This window comes from Leuresthes tenuis, unplaced genomic scaffold (genome assembly GCF_036924035.1).
Source record: "Leuresthes tenuis unplaced genomic scaffold, fLeuTen1.0.hap1 SCAF_15, whole genome shotgun sequence".
Lineage (NCBI taxonomy): Eukaryota > Metazoa > Chordata > Actinopteri > Atheriniformes > Atherinopsidae > Leuresthes > Leuresthes tenuis.
The window spans coordinates 4,841,699-4,863,533 of record NW_027325369.1 but is presented as its reverse complement, the minus strand read 5'-3'; the positions used below and the strand labels follow the sequence as shown (position 1 = coordinate 4,863,533).

Genomic DNA, 21,835 nt, shown 5'->3' with positions numbered 1-21,835 from the left:
AAAAAAAACAAAAATGTAGTCATTTTATGTTTTGGCGACAACTTTGCACTTCTTTTACATTCTACATGTCACAATCAGTCGTGACAACAAGACATGTGAAGTGCAAACTGTTTGCTGATATAAATGATTCATTTTTTTAACAACAAATATTTAAATATCTCAAAAACTAGAATGCTTATAGAATTGAGACTTAGGGGGCGAATATCTCCTCAAGCTGCAAATTCCACATCCTACAAGATAACTTCTTCCATCTGCAAACAACATGCAAATACAAATATTCCAAAATTACTTTGAAGAAATGGTCACATGTAAATATCAATGCTGAATATCCTTGTAGAAATTATTTTTATAATAAAAATGTTTTGACAGGTTTAATAACGAATGGTTTCATAATCATTAAATGACTACAGGTATGAGACGGTGAGGTTGCTTCTTGCGCGCCACCCTCAAAACTCAACTCGGAAATAGGGGCTTTTACTTTTAAAAAGTATCGGAAGTCGATTCTCTCAAGCTTCCCAATGAGCCAGAACTGCGTGAGCACGTACGGTAGTTTTACGTCAATTGAGTACTTGGCCCGGCTACTGTCATCAGCGTCAGAGGGAAGCAAGGACGTGACATGGAGCTAAAATTTCCACTGATCAGCTACATATGTGTCGTTGCTTATTGAAATCGATTGACGACTTACTATTTTTGTGTTTCACAGTAGCTGTACTTTGGTTTCGATATCAAGCAGAAGCTATAGCTAGCTAACCGAGAAGCTAGCTTGTGACTTACAATAGTGTTTAAAGATAGCGACTTCAGACTTTTAAGCATGGCGTTAATCCTGTTTACGAGGTCGCGGGCACCCTTAATGAAAACATCGCGATCGTTAAAGAACGAATTTCGGAAGGGTAAAGGTAAGGTTTCTTTTTTGGTGTATTCGTTTAAATTCCTACTTAATCCTTATTATGCCAGTGGTAATCAATTAGTGCTGTTAGTTAGCTTTCACATATTAGCATCTAGAAGTGTTTTATCTTCGTATTGGCAGGTGGTCTTGTGTTGGCCCTGTTTGAGTTTTATGGTTTATTCAAGGTGACAGCAGATAATTTGGCCTCACATGCCTCAATAATTATTTTTTCATTTCAAAGTTGCAAATTAGCAACTATTTATCGTTAGCGTTCTATTGTCTTAAAATGACCATCATCTAAGTGAAAGTATAGAGGCAAACATGATCAAGGATTAAGGTGATCTGAGGACAGCTTAGTCTAGGTCTGACCTGAGAGCGCCTCCCCCACCCCTCTTGCAGGCTGAGATGATGCTGTTGCTATGGCAAACAGGTTCCTCTCCGATCATTTAGCTTACACAACAGATCATTGCTCAGCAAGAAGGAAAAACAGCAGAAGGCTCTGTGCTTAGTAAAAGTTATGTTTGGGCTCTGTGTTGAATTGATGTAGTTGATTCTAATGCCTTGTTTTACTTTGATGGTGATGTGCAGTTTATTTCAGTGATTATCACAATTCATTTCTGTTTTTTTTTTCAATGATTCATAACATTGCAATACTGAGCCACAGGAATTGGAGATGTTGGAGAGTAGAGGGCTCTGGACTGCTATTCCAAACTATGGAGGCACAAAATATTTCAACTAAACACTTAACTTCACATCATCCGAATTATTCGGAGTTGGCAAATGATCTAGTTCATCTGTGTACAGACTGTTCTTGAACTTGCCATCTGTCAGAGTGAATGTGGCTCCGTGGCAAGGTGGTACTTTTGTATCACTGCGTGTCTTTGAGGAGCCTGTCAAGTTTGGCTGCTGTTGTATAACCAGAGCAGATATGAAGGTGATGTGTCTGTTGCACTTTGGTTATGTAATTCCTAAGTAGATCATAGTGGTGTGTGAGTGCCATTGAAGAAACTGTAAGACAATACTGCTGAAGAAATAATTTATTTGTGTAGATAGGGTAATGTGCACCCTCAGTGCGTTGAGTCTGGTTATATTAATAGATTCAGGGGGTCATGCTGAGGACTTGTCTGTCTGCAGTGACTGAGATGGTGCTCTTGGCCATAGTCCCAGATTAAGAGACAAATTGCATGGCTTCCCTAAGTAAAGGTCGGTGCCGTTTATATCTCCGTCTGAGACAGACGGAGCTAGATTTTCCTGTTTAGTTTTCAAGTTTTCGTTGCTGTGAGTGGTGTCACATGGCTCTGCTCCATAATTTAAACCAATGGAAAACATTCTATAAGTTAACTCCCTAAACTGAAGCACATCCGTCTTTTACATAGGTTCTTACTTTATGTTTATCAAACACGACCTTCGTAAACTGCAATTTCCTTTGTGTGTGTGTGTGTGTGTGTGTGTGTGCGTGTGCGTGTGTGTGTGTGTGTGTGTGCATACATAGGTCTGTAAACAACCTTGCAGTGTAATGCTTCTTATCTACTGCTGTTGTTACATTTTCTATAACTTGCATAACTGCGTGTATGTTACAACCAGTTTTTCAGGCACTGTTGAAAATGAAGGTAGCAAACACTATAATTTGTTCTATGAATTGACACAATGCGCTAATTTACCATTTTTGTTTCACGAATTGGAATTGTAGTTTTTACGATTCTTCTGAATTACCGATGAAAAAGAAGGTTCATTTGCTTCAGATTTCCCTCTGTGTTGGATGTTTTCTTCAGTAAAAGAATTTGGGATCTCATGATAGTTAGCAGGCTATGAATAAATGAGAAATTATAAAGAAAACTTAATCTTGAGGTTTGGAGTTCCAGGGATCTAAATTTGTATTTTCAGTTTTCAATCCTGCTGAGGCAGCAGAACATGTGACCAGCATGCAGCTTTTGCAAAATGGATGTCTGACTGTAATCCACTTTGATGTCTTGAGTGTAAGGTCAGAGAGGGTAAAGATTAGAACATTATCTAACCGTGTCAATATACTACAAGAAAGACAATGAAGTTTCAGTAGTGATAAGGTGATATGGGTGCACGGGTACATGTTATGTAACAAAGTAGACTATTTCTTTATTTGTGTTTTGTCTTTGTGGGTGTTTTATCCAGCCATTGTAGTCTCTCCACTTGTTTTCAGTTCAGGTAGGTGTTGTCTTCGGGGGAGTTACCCAGAAATACCATGTTTTATGGGTGCTGGGAAAGAAAGAGCCATCATGGTATTCCAAATAAACTGAAACCTAGAATCTAGCTTCCAAAAAGCTTTTTTAAAGCTCTTGTCACAAAGCTGCATTTTGTTTACACGTTGATCACATGTAAACGGTTCCACTTTCAGAAGGCACAGTCATGTGAAAAAGAAAGTGTATCCCCTTTCACTTTTTGTTCTGTGCGTCAGGACGTCACGAAGCTGACACAGTTCACTGAGGTTTTAATGAGATGTCTGGTCTGTGGTCGAAATAACACAAAGTATGCCAATTTATATCTCTGTTAAAGAAGATCATTTTACGGGGCAGAATGATCCACTCCACTTCACCCTGCCCCCTCCCACGTGGACTTGTGTCCTCATTCCTCCATCACATATCGGCTCCATAAACTCTTGACTTCACGATTCAGATCAGATTTATTGTCATGTACAGGGAAATACATGAAATTTCTCCTCCCTTTAACATTTAACCCATCCAGGTTGGCACCTGCTGAACACACACATGCACAGGGTCACACACTCATGGAGAGTGATGCCATCCACTGGAGCGGTGAGCAGCCATTCACAGCACCCCTGGGGTACCGTACCTTGCTCACAGGCACCTCAGCTGTGGCTACCAATCTTTGAGTGGCTCTGGAATCGAACCACCAACCTTCTGGTTATTGGACAACCTACTCTAACCCCTACTCTAACCACTTGGAAAAAATTCTGGAAGACATGCTTTGTCTCACATCATTGTGGAGAAATTGTTGCCCCATTCATCGTTACGACGTTGCTTTAATTTAGTGATATTTGTGGATATTTGTTTTTAGGTCCCACTACAGCTTTTCAATCAGCTTTAGGTCTGGGTCATTGCAGCACCTTGAGTTGTGTCTTTTTGCTGCTGTGTTTGGGATCATTGACCTGTTGAGTTAATGATCTTTTAGCTATCAGACACACCTTTTTTACATTTGACCCTAGGTTACTTGGATATACTGTGGAATTCATGGTTGACTCAATGATAGCAAGCTGCGCAGGCGCTTTGGCTGCAAAAGTTTTGCTTTGTTGTTTGTGCTGATATGCTTCTTTTTTTTTTTCTTTTTTTTTAACCAAACATGCTGCTGTGCATTATGATCAAACATCTCCACTTTGGTCTTGAAGACTTATGGTTTGTTCAAATGTCAAACACAAGCTTTAAACTTTAACGTTTAACATGCTAACTGAGGCCTGTAGCGTCTGAGATGTAGCGCTAAGATTTTTTGCAGTTTCTCTGAGCGTTGCGCAGTCTGTGTTTGGGGTGAACTCGCTGGGACATCCACCCCTTGGAAAATTGACAACTGTCTTGAATGTTTTCCACTTGTGAATAATCTTTCTCACTGTAGACTGTTGGACTCCTAATAGGTTTGAAATGGCCTTAATAACAGTTCCCAGGCTGATGGGCAGGAGCCCATGTGCTACTATGTCCTGCTACATAGAACCTCAGAACTGAAAGAGGGTATTCTTTCTTTTTCATCTGACTGTAGATGCTAGAGTTCTTCACCACTTCTTCCAGTGGTCCGGGAGTACAGTTGGGTGTTCTGAATCTAATTCAGTGAAACAGAACATTTATTAAATGTTCTCAGGCAGCAGTGTTTGAATTAATTTATCACAGGGCAGCTGCATCTATACTAGAGAAGCTGAAACGTAGTATATTCCACCTCAATTTTGCATTTTAAAACATTTATATGGCACATTTCATTAACAAAATTGCACAGGAAAATGCTGTACAGGTTGGACCTAAGTGCTTGAGAAGAAATGTAAAAGAAAAGTAAGAAATGGACTTGTTTGGTCATGTCTACTGCTCTCACAGTGCAAGAGGACATGTAATCCGGCTGCATTTGTAGCGCCTTAACAGCAAACAGCTGCCGGCTGGGGGTCAGGCAGGAGTTAGTTGTTGCATGTGAAAGTCAAACAGGCCAGAGCCACAACTAAGGTGCTGAGTGGAGGCCAAAACACTCGGGAGAGTTTTGACTTCTCATTTCTACAAGAAAATGTGATTTCAGACGCAGGTTCAGAAGATATAAATGTGAAGCAAAACTCTATTAAACTAATGATTAAATACTGTAGCTGAATGTAGCTGAGCGTACAGCGGTGTAGAGTAGAGTAATCTGCTGTATTTCCAGGCTTTTCTTTCTGTGCTACAGTGGATGGCCACTCGGCCACAGCGATGACGCTGTTCCAGTAAACTCTGTGTCCTCCTGACTGCAAGTCACAGTCTGTCATGTTCATGCAAGCATTGCTGGATTCTGTCCAGCTGGCCACGTGAGGCGAAGGAAAGGCGTGGCCAAGCTGACGGTCTCTATCCGATTGGCTGCAAGTGTCTCCCCACTCCGCCTTCTCTGAGCACGCACATGACTCCAGTTTGAGTTTGAGAGCCCCACTGTGGGCCTCTGAGGGTGTGAATATCCTATCTACCAAGAGGCATCTGTGGCAGGATTTCAACAGAAGAATTACACATTGGCAGAGTTAGTTATAGACTAAATGTGTAACACAGTAACACAACAATTTCCAACAGGATTGAGTAGTTCAACATCCTTCTCTGAACATATCGCTTCAAGAGATAATAATCTATTTTGCAACACTTGTCTGTATGTGTTTTTTAAATTGATGTAATCTTTATTTTAGCTTCATACTACTGTGATGAATTAACTTTCCCTAAAAAAAACAACAAAAAAACTTGTTCCTTGATAGCTGTTTGCGTAAGACACGAGGAGTGATGTCACATTAGATTATGTAATAGCAGTTATATGCGCTTCGTGTCTCTGCCGGTACCATGAGGCCAGTAAATTCTAAACAAAGTTCCAGAAATGCATGAGAGTGGGCAGAGCCTGTACATAGCTGCTGGTGTATCATTTCAGCAGCAGTTTATGAAATTTCCTACAGTCTGTGGTTATGGTTGTGTATTAGCAGTATTAGTTTGTGGCCTGTCAAGTCCGTTTGGTGCCCTTCTTTTCAGAGCAGCTACCAGGCTTTCATTTTTTTTCCTTCCTTTCAGGGAAACTTCAGGATGGCCCCTCTTTCAACTGCACAACCCTCAGAGTCGCCAGTCAAAAGTAAGCCAAATACACGTGAAGTCCTCAGACTCTCTGGACGTATTGGCATTACTTGTGAGAAATTCAAACTAACTGAAGATAAGAATGTGATAAAATGATGCTAAAGAGCAAATAGCTCAAATTCAGTTGCAGCAGTTTTAACTTTTCAATCTTGTGCTCATGAAAATTTAAGTTCCCGTTTCTGTCTTGTCTTGTCTTGCTGTGCTTATATGTCTGTTTTTTGTTCATTTTAAAATATTGCTTTTCATCTTACCCAAGACTTGGTTGGAGCTTTGTAATCTGTAACACTTGGCCCTGTCGTCTCCTTAGACTTGATGGGCTCAGACTTGGCAGCTTGGGCCAGGTCTCCTCGTTCAGTCCTTCCCTGCCCTTGTCAGATGAATACGGGGGAGCCTGTCAGAGCTTAGACCCACAGCGGCTCTACTGTGCTTTAGTAGCCGGGTCCTCCGCCTCACCGTACCCTGCCATAGCATCCGCTTCCCAGTGGACTATAGTCCGACCACAGGACATCCCTGGTGTCAGGTGGATACACACCACCAGGAGTAGATGGGACGACTCAAAGGTGGAGAAGTCACTGCGCTCATTAAAAGACAAGAAAAAGAAACTGGAGGAAGGAGGACCAGTGTACAGCCCGACACTGGATGCAGAACCTGTCAGAAGGACGCTCCGACAGCGGGTTATTGATGAAATCAAGCACTACTACCACGGCTTCAAGCTGCTGTGGATTGATACCACCATTGCTGGGCGAATGCTGTGGAGGGTCCTGAATGGGAATGCCCTGTCCCGCCGGGAGAGGAGACAGGTGAGGAAGGAAGGAAACATGGATGTGCTGAGGATCTGAAACATTATTTCTGTTGGTTTTTTTTACATTCCCTTTACTCGAGGGTATGTTTGCAATCATGCTCTGATTGAAGGTCCAAGTTCAAGAGCCAAGACAACTTTGCTCCTAACTGTTTAATCCATGAACTAATGGGATCAATTACAGAAATTTGCTGCCCACTGAGTGTTTACACAGCAGCCGTTCAGCAGATTTGTCTGCTTAATTAAAGCTCTTTACGGAGAAACTTTACATGTTGTAGCCGTGACCCAAAACTCCACAGAGTCCTTACATTTCTACCAAATGTCAGGAAATCATAGCTTTTTCTCACAGACTGGCTAGATATCTTGTTAAATTATAAAAAAATAAAATAAAATAAAAAATTGACTTGGCCTAAACATATGTTGCAATAGGGGAAAAAATGGTTTATATTTTTAGTTTATACCCTTGTTTTATCTTTACAAGGAGTTTCTTTAAATTTAGATGATGCTTTAATCACTCCTTTATGCTCACTAATTCAAAATGAATAGATGAGAATAAACATGTTGTTAGCTGCTGTGGAAACATCGTTTCACGTCCTGTTTAAGTGCCTTTGAAAGCAGAGACACCGCACTTTTTCATCACCATGTGCACCTTTTTCTGCCCCGTGTCCACTGCAGTAATCTGATGAAGGTGTTTGCATGTAGATGTCAGGTCAGGGGAGGTGAGGCTGCCGGCTCAGCTGACACTGTGGACTGCGCCTGCATTCATCAGTGATTCAGGATTTAGGAGACACTTGGCTAGCTGCCACTGCTCTTCATATGGGTGTGACATGTAGCCTTACTGTTGTGGTTGTTGACCATCTGCTGGGCCTTCCCCTGGAATCATTCCATATGCTTCGGTGTGAATAGATTCAAACTCACCAACTGTTAAACTGCCATTTAACTCACTTAAGACAGGTTAAGAATGATTTAAAAAGTTGTTTGAATGTTTCATGATGTGATACAAAAGATTGTTGCGAACCTTGCTTTCAAACCAGAGTAACATTTTCTACCACAAGTACTTTTCACGCTCAACAACACCTCAACAACTCGTGGTCACTTGAAGTGTTTCCAGACTGTCGCTTTGCTCTAAGAAAGTCCTGATTTTACAAAGTGAATTTTGCTATACTTGCACGTAGGATGAGCTCCCAACAGAGAAAGTTAAAAGCTGCAGAATGTCTCACAAAGTCCACAGTGTTGCTGTGTCAGAAATACTTCTGTTCCCAGCTTGGTTCTCCTGCCGTGCATGTATGCTGGAACAAGGACAGCGGTCCAGTTTAATGGCCCAGTTATAACTTTTTTCACCATGTATATATAGTGTTATAATTGGCTTTGTTCTTAGACATTATGCATTCATATTCTATAGTTTACTAAGTAATCTATGTTCCTAGCTGGTACTTTTCCACTCTACTCATACAAACAATGTATGTCCTTGAACGGTCCAAGACTTTAGGATGACATAGCGAGACAAAACAACTGGGTCAGACAAAGCATCTCTATTGGGTTAGATAGGTCTGGTAGATTAGATCCACGCCGAAAACAACACTCACACACACACATTGTTTATCACATCCAAAGAACACGACGAGGACAGTGGTTGACAAAAACTGGCCAATTATACTCTGTCAGGTGTGAGTACAGCCTCTGTGAGATAAAGCTGAATATAAATATGAAATGCTTCCAGATATCGGGGCTCGGCCTGATGGATTTCCTGTGAGAGCTCTGTCCCCCCGAGTCCAGCGCTGCCAAACTTTACATGTGATCACTAATAAATACTTTAATTAAAGATTTCTCCAGCTTGTTCTTGGGCTTCCAATGAAAGAATCAGGCGGACAATAGATAACTGACATTTATCCTCAACTGGGTTTAAGAAATGGGAGAAAAAGCCTCACCACAGTGTTAATGGGTGCCGGTCAGTACTGATGATCACTGTTTTACCCCCCATTTAACCAACACCATGACCTTCTATGCGCCTTTTCAAATGCAGCACTCCCTCAGAGCGCATGTCCTGAACCCATCTACTCCCCATTCACCTAACGTAGGCCAGCTTTGCCTCCTTAATCTCCTCCTTTCATATTCACTTACAATACTCAGGCCTCTGTTTAAGGCTGCCTCTGTTTTAATGTGTCACCCCCTCCTCCCCTCCTCTTTAATGCAGAACTCTGGGGTACGATATACATGTCAATGGGCCTGTGGACAAAGGCCTTTTCACTCAGGCTGGCCTAAATCCTTCACCCCACTTGCCCACTGACATGTAGGTGGAAAGGGCAGAGAAAGAAGGAGTTGTGTTTTGGCTTTCTCCTGTTTCTGTAGATTGTGTCCCAGGACGGTCAGTAAGCCACTGTTGGACAGCTGTACAATGCGGCAGCCTGGGGTTGGCCTGGTGCTTCTGTACTCAGAGGATTGTTCAGCTCTGTGCTTAACTAATGTGCTTCCCGTTGGATAAAGTGGACAATTTTCGAGCCATGTGAGGCAGAATGTTCACTTGGCTTTAGAATGGTCTAAAGCTCAGTGCAAATAAAGCAGCTGTGAATCAAGTACATTTGGAGTGTGTGGGCTCAGGATAAAACTGCTGACTCTTGAAAACTGTATATAGAGGTATTGAACATGGGGATTGTATGTGGAGACAAAAAAAGGGTGGTAAACATTTATTGGAGTTCCTCTGTGAAATGCTGCTCTCTCTCGGCGGTGTATGTGAACTACAGCCAGGTGGACCTGAATGGTGCTTTCAGGGTCACGTCCTGCATGCTGTGAAAAGCCACATTTAATAGCTAAACACTGGATTAAGTGGTCATAACCACTACTTAATATTGCCAGACCTCAGTATAGCCAAAGATAAGTCACAATAACATTAGTCACATCAATCTCATTCTCATTTTTATTTTCTCTTTCTCTTTTTTTTTCCTCTCAGTTTCTCAGAACGTGTGCAGACGTCTTCAGACTGCTTCCCTTCCTGGTGTTCATCATCGTTCCGTTCATGGAGTTCCTTCTTCCTGTAGCTTTGAAACTATTCCCCAACATGCTGCCGTCCACCTTCGAGACTCAGACAAAGAAGGTACTCAGAGCACCTTTGTTTGGAGCGGAGCCCTGTGATGTAGACAAAAGATCAATTTGGGGCAACATATTGTTAAAATCTGTTGTTGCTATTTAAAAACTTGCTTAGGTTTAGAAGTAATGCTTTAGACATCGTAGTAATGGCATGTTCCTCAATACTATTAGGAACCTTAGTTCAGCAACTAGTGCCAATATTTTCAGATTGGTATAATGTGCTGAAAATCCTGACAGGTTTTTCCCCACTCACTGTTATGTGTACATTTTTGTGTCTTTTTCTTTTAATTTTAGGAGGAAAGATTGAAAAAGGAGCTGAGGGTCAAACTAGAGATGGCCAAGTTCTTGCAGGACACCATCGAGGAGATTGCTCTGAGGAACAAGGTTGCCCAGGGCAACGTGACGGAGGAGTTCTCCACCTTCTTCCAAAAGGTTGGTGAGCAAGGACTGAAGCTCTCAGCATTGCCCTCTGCTGGTGAAAATGCAGAAACTTAGTCATAGTTGGTGTGAGGTTTGATGTTTTTCGAATACATTCAGATATTAAGGTTTTTAAATCTCTTATCATTGCACAGCTTTGATTATCGGTGAGAAAATTTATTAGGAACTTGAAGGAATCTTTCCAGTAACTTAACTGCACAGTGAAAGAGTAGTTAAAAAAAAAAGTAGAGTAAAAAAAATCTAATATCTTTAGATATAAGTTTTTAACATGGAGACATTTGAAACAGTTCCCACGTGATAACTTGTATATTTCTGTAGATCCGGGACTCTGGGGAGCGTCCCAGTAATGAACAGATCATAAAGTTCTCCAAGCTGTTTGAGGATGAGTTGACTCTGGACAACCTGACCCGACCTCAGCTGGTGGCTCTCTGCCGTCTCCTGGAGCTCCAGTCCATCGGGACCAATAACTTCCTCCGCTTTCAGCTCATTATGAAGCTCAGGGCCATCCGTGCAGATGACAAGGTACAAAACCCTGCAGTTCAGTTCAGTTTGAAGTTGTTTTTAAAAAAGCATTTTCTGTTATTACCTGTCAAACCTGAGCAGACAGATGGACTTTTTGTAAGAACTTATAAAATAAGCAGGAATGCAAATGACCGTCCTCTTTTCATTTTGACGTGTTTATTTCCAGTCACAGTCACATATTTTTAGGCACAGCTCTGTAAGACCTCTGTGTTCTGTTTACCCAGCTAATAGCAGAAGAGGGAGTGGTGAGTTTGAATGTGAACGAGGTCCAGGCTGCCTGTCGTGTCAGAGGGATGAGATCTCTCGGAGTCACAGAGGAACGACTGAGAGAGCAACTCGTCCAGGTAGCAATAACAGCAACCACGTCGCAGTAGTCCAAATTCTGCAAACTCTGTTGTTCATCTTACGTTGTCTCACTGATACCAGTTTTCTAAGGACATTAAAAAAGTTTAAGGATGATAAAATGGTCGTACTGTACATGTCACAGAGATCACAGCATTGTCCCTCATTATTCTACTCCTGTAGTGGCTTGAGCTGCATTTAAACCAGCAGATCCCCACGTCTCTGCTGCTTCTGTCTCGAGCCATGTACCTCCCTGACACTCTGTCTCCTGCTGACCAGCTGAAAACCACTCTGCAAACACTTCCTGAAATGGTGGTATGTTGACTGCGATATTTGGTGTACCAAGTATTTATGTTTAAATGGTTAAAACTTTAGCTTTAGTTATAAGTTGTCTTTAGTTCTGTTTGGATAGTAACATGCAGTCATTACTATTATAGTTAATATTGTTAATGGAGCGGTAAAGGCTGTTCACTTTTGGCTGTTAAAGTTGATCATTCTATCCTTCCCTACCTTCTGCAGACCAAAGAGGCTCAGTTAAAGGTGGCAGAGATCGAACTCTCCAAAGTGGACAACAAAACCAAACTGGAGACGATGCTGCAGGAGGAGGCAGCCATACGGCAGGACACCAAGGACCGGGAGATGGAGAGGCTGGCTGACGCTGCAGAGAAAGCTGCCAGGGTAACGGCCGTGCTAAAGTCTGTTACTGTTTAGGAGCAGCTATTGACTGGGATCCTGATATTACATTTTTGGCAGTTTGGTGTATTCTGTCCTTTGAATACCAGTTCTTTGCATGTTTGATCAGTTGCACGTTTGCTGTCTTCTGCAGGAGGTTGAGTTGGAGCTTGAAGCGAGTAGGATGAAGTACAGTGAGGCAAAGGTTACTAGGGCAACGCATTCAGAGACACTGAGGGATACAGCTCCTGTTATTGAGGGGATCAAGGTAATCGCACGAAACAAGCAGTGGTCACACACAAAGTATGATGTTGGTGATTTCTTGTGCGGATGCAGTTTCTGACTGGCGATTATTACACCAGTCAGTGTTGTTTTTCCACTCACTCGTTGCCACCTTTTCCTTTCATTCTGTACCACACAGTTTGATCAGTGGCAGGCGTTCCTGCGCTACCAGGTTAGCTTTGATAATTCTCCCTCCTCCCTGACCCCACATACCAATTTGTCCCTATGTGGGTTAAACAGATGATGCTGGTATTTCTTTGAAACTTTTCAGGATTGGGAACATTGTCACAAAAAAAGGAAAGACCCAAAATTAGAAGTTTCATGGTTATTTTCTTACTTTTAAGAAAATCCCCTGACAATTTGTGACTCTGTTAAAGAAATGCTGAATATAATAGATAAAATTCAGTTTGACCTACATCTACATGGATTATCCCTTCTCTTTCCCTCCTTTATCCTTGTATCAGTGTCACTGACTGAATGTACCTTTAAAACCGTTGTAGCTCCACAGAGTTCCTTCCCTCTCGTGGTTATGTGTTGAGTTGTAGCGAGTGTCCCGGCATTCTCTCTGCCTTCCCTCTTTTTTTTGTTTTTGAATTAGTCCATTTTGTGGTTTTACACTAAACGCACACATTCGCTAAGTGACCTATTTCTTTAAGAGACTGGATTGTTTAGCTATGTACCTCCATTTTACAGGGAAAACATACCCATAAACTGATTAAATAAGCTGTCTTTAAAGCACCTTAACTGGGTCTACTTCAAATATTTGACAATATAATTTCAGATGTTCCTCAGTTCTATTTTTACATTCCAGGGTGAGGAAATCACCAAAGAAGAGATTGACATGTTGAGTGATGCATGCTCAAAGCTGAAGGAGCAGAAGAAACTTCTGACTCTGGAGAAAGAGGAGCTGGAGGACCTCAAAGACGACGTCCAGGAATACAACGAGGTGACTTGCTTTGTCTGTAGACAGACGATATTCGAGCTTTACACTCTGCTATTTTCATGAAATTTTACACCAAAATAAAAGTAAATTCTGATACTTTACATGAATGCTGGTGATGCGTTTTGTGCGTTTGCAAACATGCTTTGATGGGCTGTAGTTAATTTGCGTGGCTGTTTGTGTGTTTTCCAGGATCTGGAGGAGATAAAGAAGGAGTTCTCTATGAGCGGTCAGGCAAAGGCCATCGAAGAGTCAAAGGCCAGCCAGCGTTTGTCAAAGAGAGTGACCCGTATGATTGGTCGCATCGACAAGATCATCCTGGAGCTGGAGAAGGACAAGGTCATCCTGGACGGACAGGTGGACAGTGGAACCACCCCGCCTGTTGGGTAAGAAAAGAATGTGTCATTTTACAACGATGTACTGTCAAGTGTCCCAACCTTTTCTGAAAAGGTTTACTTCAGTTACCCCATGTCCATTTTGTTCTTAATGTTTACTGCTAAAATCTGAGCCATTTTCCAAAAAACAACACAAAAAAGTCCTTACTTAGTGGAGAGACGGTTCACAGTTTGGGAAATGTTCTTTTTCTGAAGGTGTGAGCATCAGGATCAACTTCATGTCTCCGTCTCTAATGCAGAGCAGAGTGTAACACTTTATTTCAGTTTAACACAAAGATCTGAAAGGCTCGGGGAACAGCAAGTCAGACTCTGTTTGAACTGAAAGATCATTATCAGTCGTCTCATAACTCGCTCCCAGAAAGAAAGCCAATACTGTAATATTCCCCAAAATGTTGAACTGTCCCTCTCAGAAGAGAACTTTGAGTCGTGGCTTTGCAGGACTCACAAGCCGTATTTGTGCTTGTAAAAGACACAGTGGAGCGTTTGAAAGTGAACGATGCAAAGGCAACTTTTGAGTGGAGAAGACTGCCGTTGTCGAAAAAGTCTTTTGTCCAGAAAACTGGCTTGTTTAAAATGATTTCAACAGCAAAAGCAATGGAGATGAATTTAGCAGATTCTGGTACGTCTACATGAACTATCATATCTCTGATGTCAGATGTTTTCTTGGAGAGGATTCTTATTCTTCATCATCTACCAGCCAGTTACTGTAAACGGTCAAGCCAGACTTGAAACAAACATCAGTCATATCGATTGTCAGAGATTAGCCTAAATCTCTAATGACATATAAATATCTCCTGGCTATTCCTCATGTAGACAGAAACATTGGTAATTGCAGCAGGTAAAGATCACAGTCGCTTCAAAACCGTTTTTCTTTGCTCAAAATGTTGCCTGTGGATCACTTACTTTAAGTCAGCTACAGCTATTCACCATAGCCTTTGTAACAATCTCATTGTTGTCATTACCTTCATTATAATCATCCTCATCATTACTTTCATTGTAAAATGGTGGTGGAGTTGACATTAGGAACAAAAGGCTCCCCATCCCAAGAAAAAAAAAAAGAAAAGTTTTATACGCTTTGCAGTTATATGTCCAAATTCAATCCCTAACTGATTTGAAATTTTACAGATTATTCTTTACTAAATATAGTGACACGACAAGGTAAGCTGAAATGTGTTAAACCGCCATGTGCTTGCTTGTCAGTGCTAACACTGGTTTTCAGATGCTGAAATTGTACCGTAGAGGATTGGCCGTTGATTGCACCTTGTTCTTAGCCTCCATCTCTGCTTCCTGCACCAAAGTGCTGCCAATAAGTTAATGTGTTCCAAATTGACCTAACAGTACTAGCCTCTTAATGAAACCCCATTGAATAGAAGGATGACAATCTTTCTGCTTGATTTGCATAGTTTAGACTGACTGGGTGTTCAGACTCTATAAACACTTTGTAGGATTCTGATTTATCACATGGCATCTGTATGCAACGCTGCACACCACTTCTAAGACTGATTAATTTGTCTTTTTAAAGTTGCCCAATGCATCTTTAAGTACAAAAATCAGGTTGAAAAGAATCACTTGAATCAAAGTGTGCTACACTGCATTTCAGCATGAATTAACTTTACTAAATTTAAGAATAGAAATTAGAATTGAAATTTGATTGATGGGTGTGATCTGGGAACCTTGACTGCAGCCTGTTGACCTCAGACTTCTCCACCACATTTTACGTCCTGTCAAGCCGGTAACTGTTTCCTGTATACAGTCTGTTCTACACCTTCAGGGAGAACCTAATCAGCATCGACGAGCTGATCAGCGTCATGCGACAGATCCAGAATATTCCGGAGGACAAGCTGCAGAGGATCGCCGAGGCCCTTGATGACAACAAAGACGGGAAGGTCGACATTGACGACGTCATCAAAGTACGTTCAGAGGAACATCTTGTGTGAGAGATGTACAGAAATGCTCATGACTGCATGTCCGTTGTGTTATTTTTTTGAATGCTTGTTTGTAGGTATTGTTTTCAGCAGAAAGTTAGGCTGCAGAGGCTGCAGTAAACCAAGTTGACTTTCAGTTTAAAGTTGGAACGTTGAGCATAATCTGGACTTTTTTAGGATCAAGGCGAATCATTGGAATTTAATTGAACCAGCATTAGATTATAGACTGTCATTTGTAAATCAACTGATGACATTGTGCTCTCTATGAAATGCAGAGACATTTCTGATCTCCTCATCTAAATAAGCTCCTTCCGTCCCGTTTCACAGGTGGTGGAACTGATCGACAAGGAGGACATCGACATCTCCACCACGCAGGTAGCTGACATCATGGTGATGCTGCAGAAGGAGGAGAAGCTGGTGGAGAAGGGAAAGGCCAAAGAGAAGGCTGAAAAGGAACAGGCAGCCACACTCAACAGCTAATTAATTTTCCTTCTCGACACTTGTACAAATGAACTCTGAGAAGTTTGTGGCTGGTACCTGGTCACAGAGAACTCTCGACAGCATGTCTGAACGGGTCAAAGGAGAATTACAGGGTAACATCTGACTGCAGAAAGTTAGCTCCTAAAGACTGTTCAGAAAGGAAAAGAAGGGCTTATTGCCTTTTCAAAATGCACAAAAATCAACTAGATAGATAATTGCAGTTATGTTCTACTTTTCTGGAGTGGTCATGTATGATATACACATACTTGATACTTGTTATTTATTTATACTGGGAACACAACGACTTGGAACCATGGCTGCTTTCTCAACTTTAGAGTTGGTAAAGGACAACATTGAAAAATAAAGAAGAAAAAAAAGAAAATCATGTATGGGAAATGTGTAGTTAGATCCAGTATTTCAAGTTTGTGGTGAAACATCATGCCTTTCATTTCATTCATGTCGTCATCTCTGAGGAATGAGACTATTCACAGTAAACATGATGGTCAGTATGGTCATTCCACTCACTTCCTTTTTATTCTCATTGTTCATCCTTCATCCGCAACTGATGTAAAGAAATCTTTTTTTTTTCTTCTGATTTGCACTTGGACTGGTTGCTCGATGCCGGTTGTTGAATGTTTAAATGGTAGCTGCAACCAAAGACGACATCAGACGCGACGTAAAAATCACGGAAAATGAAAAGATTTAAAAACAACAAAATCATAAAAAATTAAAGCAAGGTTTAGGTTTCATCGTTTTCTCTTAAGGTATTCAGAGATAAGTGTTGAAAGCCAAGAACTAAAGTTTTACATCAATGAAATTCATCAGAAACCTTTTTAGTGTTGATTCTAATTTTGTGTACCCAACAGCTCAGTAGTTTTGTTAAATCTTTCAATAGGAAACGTCTTGTTTTACTGCAGCTCCCGGTTTGCACAGCTCGCGCTCATGTCACCACCTGATATTGTGCCGGTCCCTCCAGTAACGGCTCTGATTGGTCGGGGACTGTGCACAGGATCTTTTGAGGGGTCTCGCGCTGATGTTGTGGCAGTGGATCATTTGAGTCTCTGTGGATCGGTATGCTTCCAGCACATCCCGCAGAGGCTCGATTGGGATTGGGGGGGTATTTGTTGCATGCTGTGAGCCTTTGTACATCGAAGAGCACGGCACAACAACGCAGCACTCACATTACGCACACATTAACGCCAGAACCGAAGGTTTCCCTACAACACACTGCAAAAACATTAGCGTAATTCGCTCGGTGGTTGTAAGAGTGTGGCTGTTCCGTGTATTCACTCGTAGCTTTATGTAAAATGCCAAAGTTGCACTGTAGCACATTTGCATTCTGATTATTTTTCAAATGAACGAACAAACCAGCCAAGACTGACTGATGCATATAGAATGTCAGGATTGTGACAAGTGCAGAGACTTTAAACGCCACCTCCGACCACATATTGGTCAGCTGTTGCAGTGACTAGCGTGATAAAGTTTCATTTCATGCTAGTTGGTTTTAGAACGTGGCAGAAAGCTGTTTTGGAGGTCGTGTGGTTGAAGGATGAAAAGAGGTCATTTATTAATGCAAAGCAGTTCTGTGCACAAGTTGTATGATAATTGTTGTAGTCTTAGCCTTTATAGGTTAAATGCAAAGTGGCCTTCTCATGCAACACATATCAATATTATGTACTGTTGTATATTTAATTTTTTTGTAGTTTATTTTATTTTTATTTTATTTTATTATTTTTTTTCTTGTAGTCTCTGCACTGTTGCCATGGATGCATGTTGGCTGTTCACCAGGAAGCAGTAATCATCTCAACTAAATTTTTCCAGGGACCTGTTTATGTATATTTGTCTGTGCTCACACTGCAAACAGCCTGGCACTTTCATGTACTCTGACACCACATTCCTTTCAGGGCTGCACCTGATTATTCCTCTTGATTATATCAGAATTGGAGAAAAATGGCCCCTTTTCTCACAAACACCCATCACCTGTGGGTTTATTGTGAAATGAAAATAGATTGTGAGGAGTTTCTTACAAGTTGAAACAAGCGGATGTTTGGCTTCTGTGTTGTTGTTGTTTTTTTTTTTTTTTTTTAATCCAGTCTGAACAGTTTGATGAATGAAGTCACTCAGCTCACGTGAAAACTTATACTCAAAGAACAATCCAAATAGAGCAGTTATGGCTACGGAGTAAAATCCCAAAAATTTTTTTTTACTTCTGATGAACCTCGACTCCCTCCACACGTCTTCATTGTTCATCGTGTTGCTCGCAGCGTGAACCCACAGTACTCACTGCCAGCTCTCTGGTATTCCTCCACAGTAACTAGGGCAGATGCCTTGTGTACACGAAGATGACAGAGTGGTACTTAAGACAATGCCGAGTGGATGATCCTTCATTTAATCTGTTCTCGGAATCCGCTGCCATAGGCGTGGATGATTAAGAGCTTGACCGTCTTCCGTCAGGTGTTGTCCGGGTTCATAGATGGTGCTGCCTGACGGGGCGAGGGTGCAGGGTAAACACTCGCCCCATACATGGGCCAAAGCCAGCTCTGGTGGAGGGTTGTGTTTAGGTTAGAGACGCTCTGCCGGGACGCGGCATGCTCTCTGTGGCGTTAATCAGCATCCAGTGTAAACATGTCGTGGGACTGTAGTGACAAGATCCCTGCGGCACTCGGCAGAGAGAGTCGTGCCTGTGTCTCTCCTCGCGCCTGACAGGTCGCTCTCAGGGGAGCAGGGCGCTGCCACTGTCTGAAGGCATGGAGAGGTTAACGGTGTAAAACTAATGGGGTTTCAGGGAGTGTCCAGAAAGGATGAAGCTGACAGAATTTCAGCGTAAGGGCCAATGTTTGGGCAGTTGCTGCTTGAAGGCTGCACTTTGTTCACAGTCACTTCCAAACAGTCAGATAATCACGGCAGGGGACTTTTAACTTCTATTTCCCTTCTATTTCAAGTGCATTCAGTGCAGTGAAAGTCCACAAATTCTCAGATTTAAGAAGCTAAACCCACCAAAATGTGGTCCTTTTCCCTTTTTGAACTCAGCAGTTGTTGGAATGTGTGTGTTCTTACACGTTGACCTTCACCATCATTTTATACACTGACTGATTATGCAGAATGGATTTCAGCCATTTAGTCTTGGATATGACATGTCAGTCATGTTTCCAACACACTTCCAAAATACGACATAAACCTTTCCAGCCTTCAAACGCATTGAAGTAACCCTGATCCAAAATTTTAGAATGGACTAACAGGTTGGAACCTCTACATGATTTTTCAGCAGAATGCTGCTGCTTACATCTCCGACACACATGCGTGCCCCCAACAATACAAAACCTTTGACTGTGGGAGAAGGGCAGGTTCACTGTTTGCTGCTGGCGCGGATTTTGCGCCGTCCCGTATCAGCCGCTGTCCATTTGAGAGGAGCTCCACTCGAGGACTTGGAAAATAAGGTCGAGTTGGCAGAAAACAGGAGAAGCAGTTTGACACTGAGCTGAAATCGGATGACTTTGTCGCCAACCAGTCTGATTTAAAAAAAAAACTAAAACCCGGGGTTGTTTTTGCCTCGTCCTCTTTTAGTCACTTTATAATAAAAAAAAAAGAAAAAAAAGTAGTTTTTTTTTTTTTACTATTCTTGTTTGTTTTTTGTTTTTTTTAGCTCACTGGCATTTGGTCTGACTGTTCTTTGCAAAGGATTGCCACTGTGTAAATGCACAATTGAGTTTTGATAGAGTAGATGTGTACTAAATAACTGCAGGACTCAGGGTGGGAATGTTCAGTCTGATGCGGTTGTAGCATCAGCCTCAGCAGGGAGACCTACTATACAAACCGTCCTCTAAGCTGTGGATGTTGTGTATTAGAGGAACAAATATTGAAAGCAATAAGTCATTTATGCATCATGTACCCTTCTTTCTTTCTTTCTTTCTTTTTTTTTTTTTTTTTTAGCAGAACAAGAGCATTTAACCAATTGAAGAGAGATTACGGTATTCATGATTTGCATTCTACATTAATCCATCATCACGCGAAAACGAGCTTTGTGATCCCAATAACTGCATTGATTTAAGTATCCGCGTGACTATTCTCGGCTTCCACGAACAGCGACAGAATGGGAGGCTTTGATATTGCAGTTGCGCACTATTGTGTTGACTTTTTTTTTTGTTTTGTTTTAGGAGAAGGAGATATCTGATTAAGTATTTTTGCACACAGGGGCGTTTTTTATCTCTAGAGGAATGATGTGTTTTGTAGCATTGATGTTTTTCTTTTACTGGAGATGAGGAATCCAATGTAGAAGTAGCTGAAAAACAGGATCAGCTCTCTTTTCTGCAAATGAAAGCCTAAAAGAGAGGTTAAACTTTTCTCACATTTATGCTGAAATGCAAAGTGAAAGCAGCAATCCAGATGTAACTGGATTTCAAATCACAGTACAGTTGCCATGGGGGGGGGTTGTTTAAAGTTGTTTAAAGGCTATTGCCTCCTGTTAATTGCACAGATTTTCTGCTTGACCTCATGCCCCCAGTGTAGCTACCGTGTCTGTGTTTCTAAAAGCTTAAAAACTTGCGCCCCATCGTCATTCCCCCTCCAGTCTCTACCTTTTTCGTCGCATGTCAAAAAAAAACTACAAATGTAGTTTATGACTCATTAAAAAAAGAAAAAAAAAGACACCAGACTGAAATCAGGAAAAGTCTTCACAGCTTGAAAGGTGAAGCTGCGCTTGGTGGAGTTTACAAGGACGTTATGTTTTTGAAACCAGATCAAAATTGGGGACTAACTCAGCGTAGAGTAAAAGTTGAGTTTGCTTAATTTATCCTCTTCTTTTTTCTTTTTTTACATTATTTATTTATTTAATCAGATTTGAGCATTTTATTTATCCCAGTGTGGAGACTTGATGATGTTCAGGACATGATTTGACGAGGTACTGGATTTGATTTTTAGTTTAACTTGAATCTCAAACGTATGATGAGCATAACGCTTTTTGTTTCTGTAAAGCATCATTTATAAAGTGGATCATAAGTGTTGAATAAATTTGTGAATTATCATGTTTTGCTTTTCTTTTAGTTTTTGCTTGGTTTCTGTTTTTCCATCTCATCCCCCCTCTTACCTGTTTCAGGCTTTTGGGTGTCAAAAAACCCTTCCACACATACATTTTCTATTATTTCTCATCCCAAACCCTCATCCTTGAGTGCTTACTCGGCCTCCACACTCGTTGCCATTCCCCACATAGCCTCTGCCTCTGGAATGCAATGTGTAAAGTGGGTATTTTACCACACTAAATGACATCCAAATCATAAAAGATGTGCTTTTTTTAAAACCCTTTTAGTACAACAGTCCCTTTATGCAAAGTAATATTCTCAGTTTTTTATATTTTTTTTAAATTTTATTTTGCTTGGTCAGTCATGCAGCAACGATGTCCTCCCAACAAATACTTGAGATTTTAGAAAAAAGAACTTCATTATGATGGGGCTATCATTCCATGGCTTATGTAGTACCTATGATTACAGAAAATCTTAAGTTTTCTTCCACAAAATGTTTCCAATGATATAATAACTAAATCCTCGTGCAGACCTGACCTGGGACATTATGACAGTTTTCAAACGAGCTTCATCTTGTTGGGCTCATCAGGTCTAAGTTAAAGGGGCATCCAGTGTTTTGGGTGGTAGCGTTCCTGACTGGTTAAGTCCTTCCAGGTCCTTTCAATACCTGCTGAAGCTGCTGAGGGCTTTTGATGTCCCATATAGTCATTTAAATATTTTCCTACTTCAATCTGGCTCTCCGT

The 21,835-nt window shown here is 41.3% G+C and overlaps 1 protein-coding gene across 3 annotated transcripts; it reads left to right on the top strand.

Annotated features, from left to right (window-relative positions):
* The first annotated feature begins 579 nt into the window (after positions 1–579).
* letm1 (leucine zipper-EF-hand containing transmembrane protein 1) lies at positions 580–21,096 on the top strand. 3 transcript variants are annotated; one of them, XM_072364710.1, is made up of 15 exons: positions 580–896; positions 6,139–6,196; positions 6,506–6,998; positions 9,945–10,088; positions 10,376–10,513; positions 10,838–11,041; positions 11,266–11,385; positions 11,567–11,698; positions 11,903–12,061; positions 12,210–12,323; positions 13,149–13,283; positions 13,470–13,663; positions 14,798–14,830; positions 15,426–15,582; positions 15,925–21,096. In XM_072364710.1, the coding sequence occupies exons 1-15, from the start codon at positions 812–814 to the stop codon at positions 16,075–16,077; spliced, it is 2,319 nt and encodes a 772-aa protein (XP_072220811.1). In that variant the 5' UTR covers positions 580–811; the 3' UTR covers positions 16,078–21,096. The 3 variants fall into 3 exon arrangements, with proteins under 3 accessions (XP_072220811.1, XP_072220813.1, XP_072220812.1); XM_072364712.1 differs by lacking the exon at positions 14,798–14,830 and having other exon boundaries at positions 15,444–15,582; XM_072364711.1 differs by lacking the exon at positions 14,798–14,830.
* The last annotated feature ends 739 nt before the right edge of the window (positions 21,097–21,835 follow it).

Excerpts from the sequence above, each read along its gene's own strand:
- letm1 (XM_072364710.1), top strand. The coding sequence starts at position 812 with ATGGCGTTAATCCTGTTTACGAGGTCGCGGGCACCCTTAATGAAAACA. Across the intron at positions 13,284-13,469 it reads ACGTCCAGGAATACAACGAG|GATCTGGAGGAGATAAAGAA; the intron begins GTGACTTGCTTT and ends TGTGTTTTCCAG. Across the intron at positions 14,831-15,425 it reads AAATATAGTGACACGACAAG|TCTGTTCTACACCTTCAGGG; the intron begins GTAAGCTGAAAT and ends TCCTGTATACAG.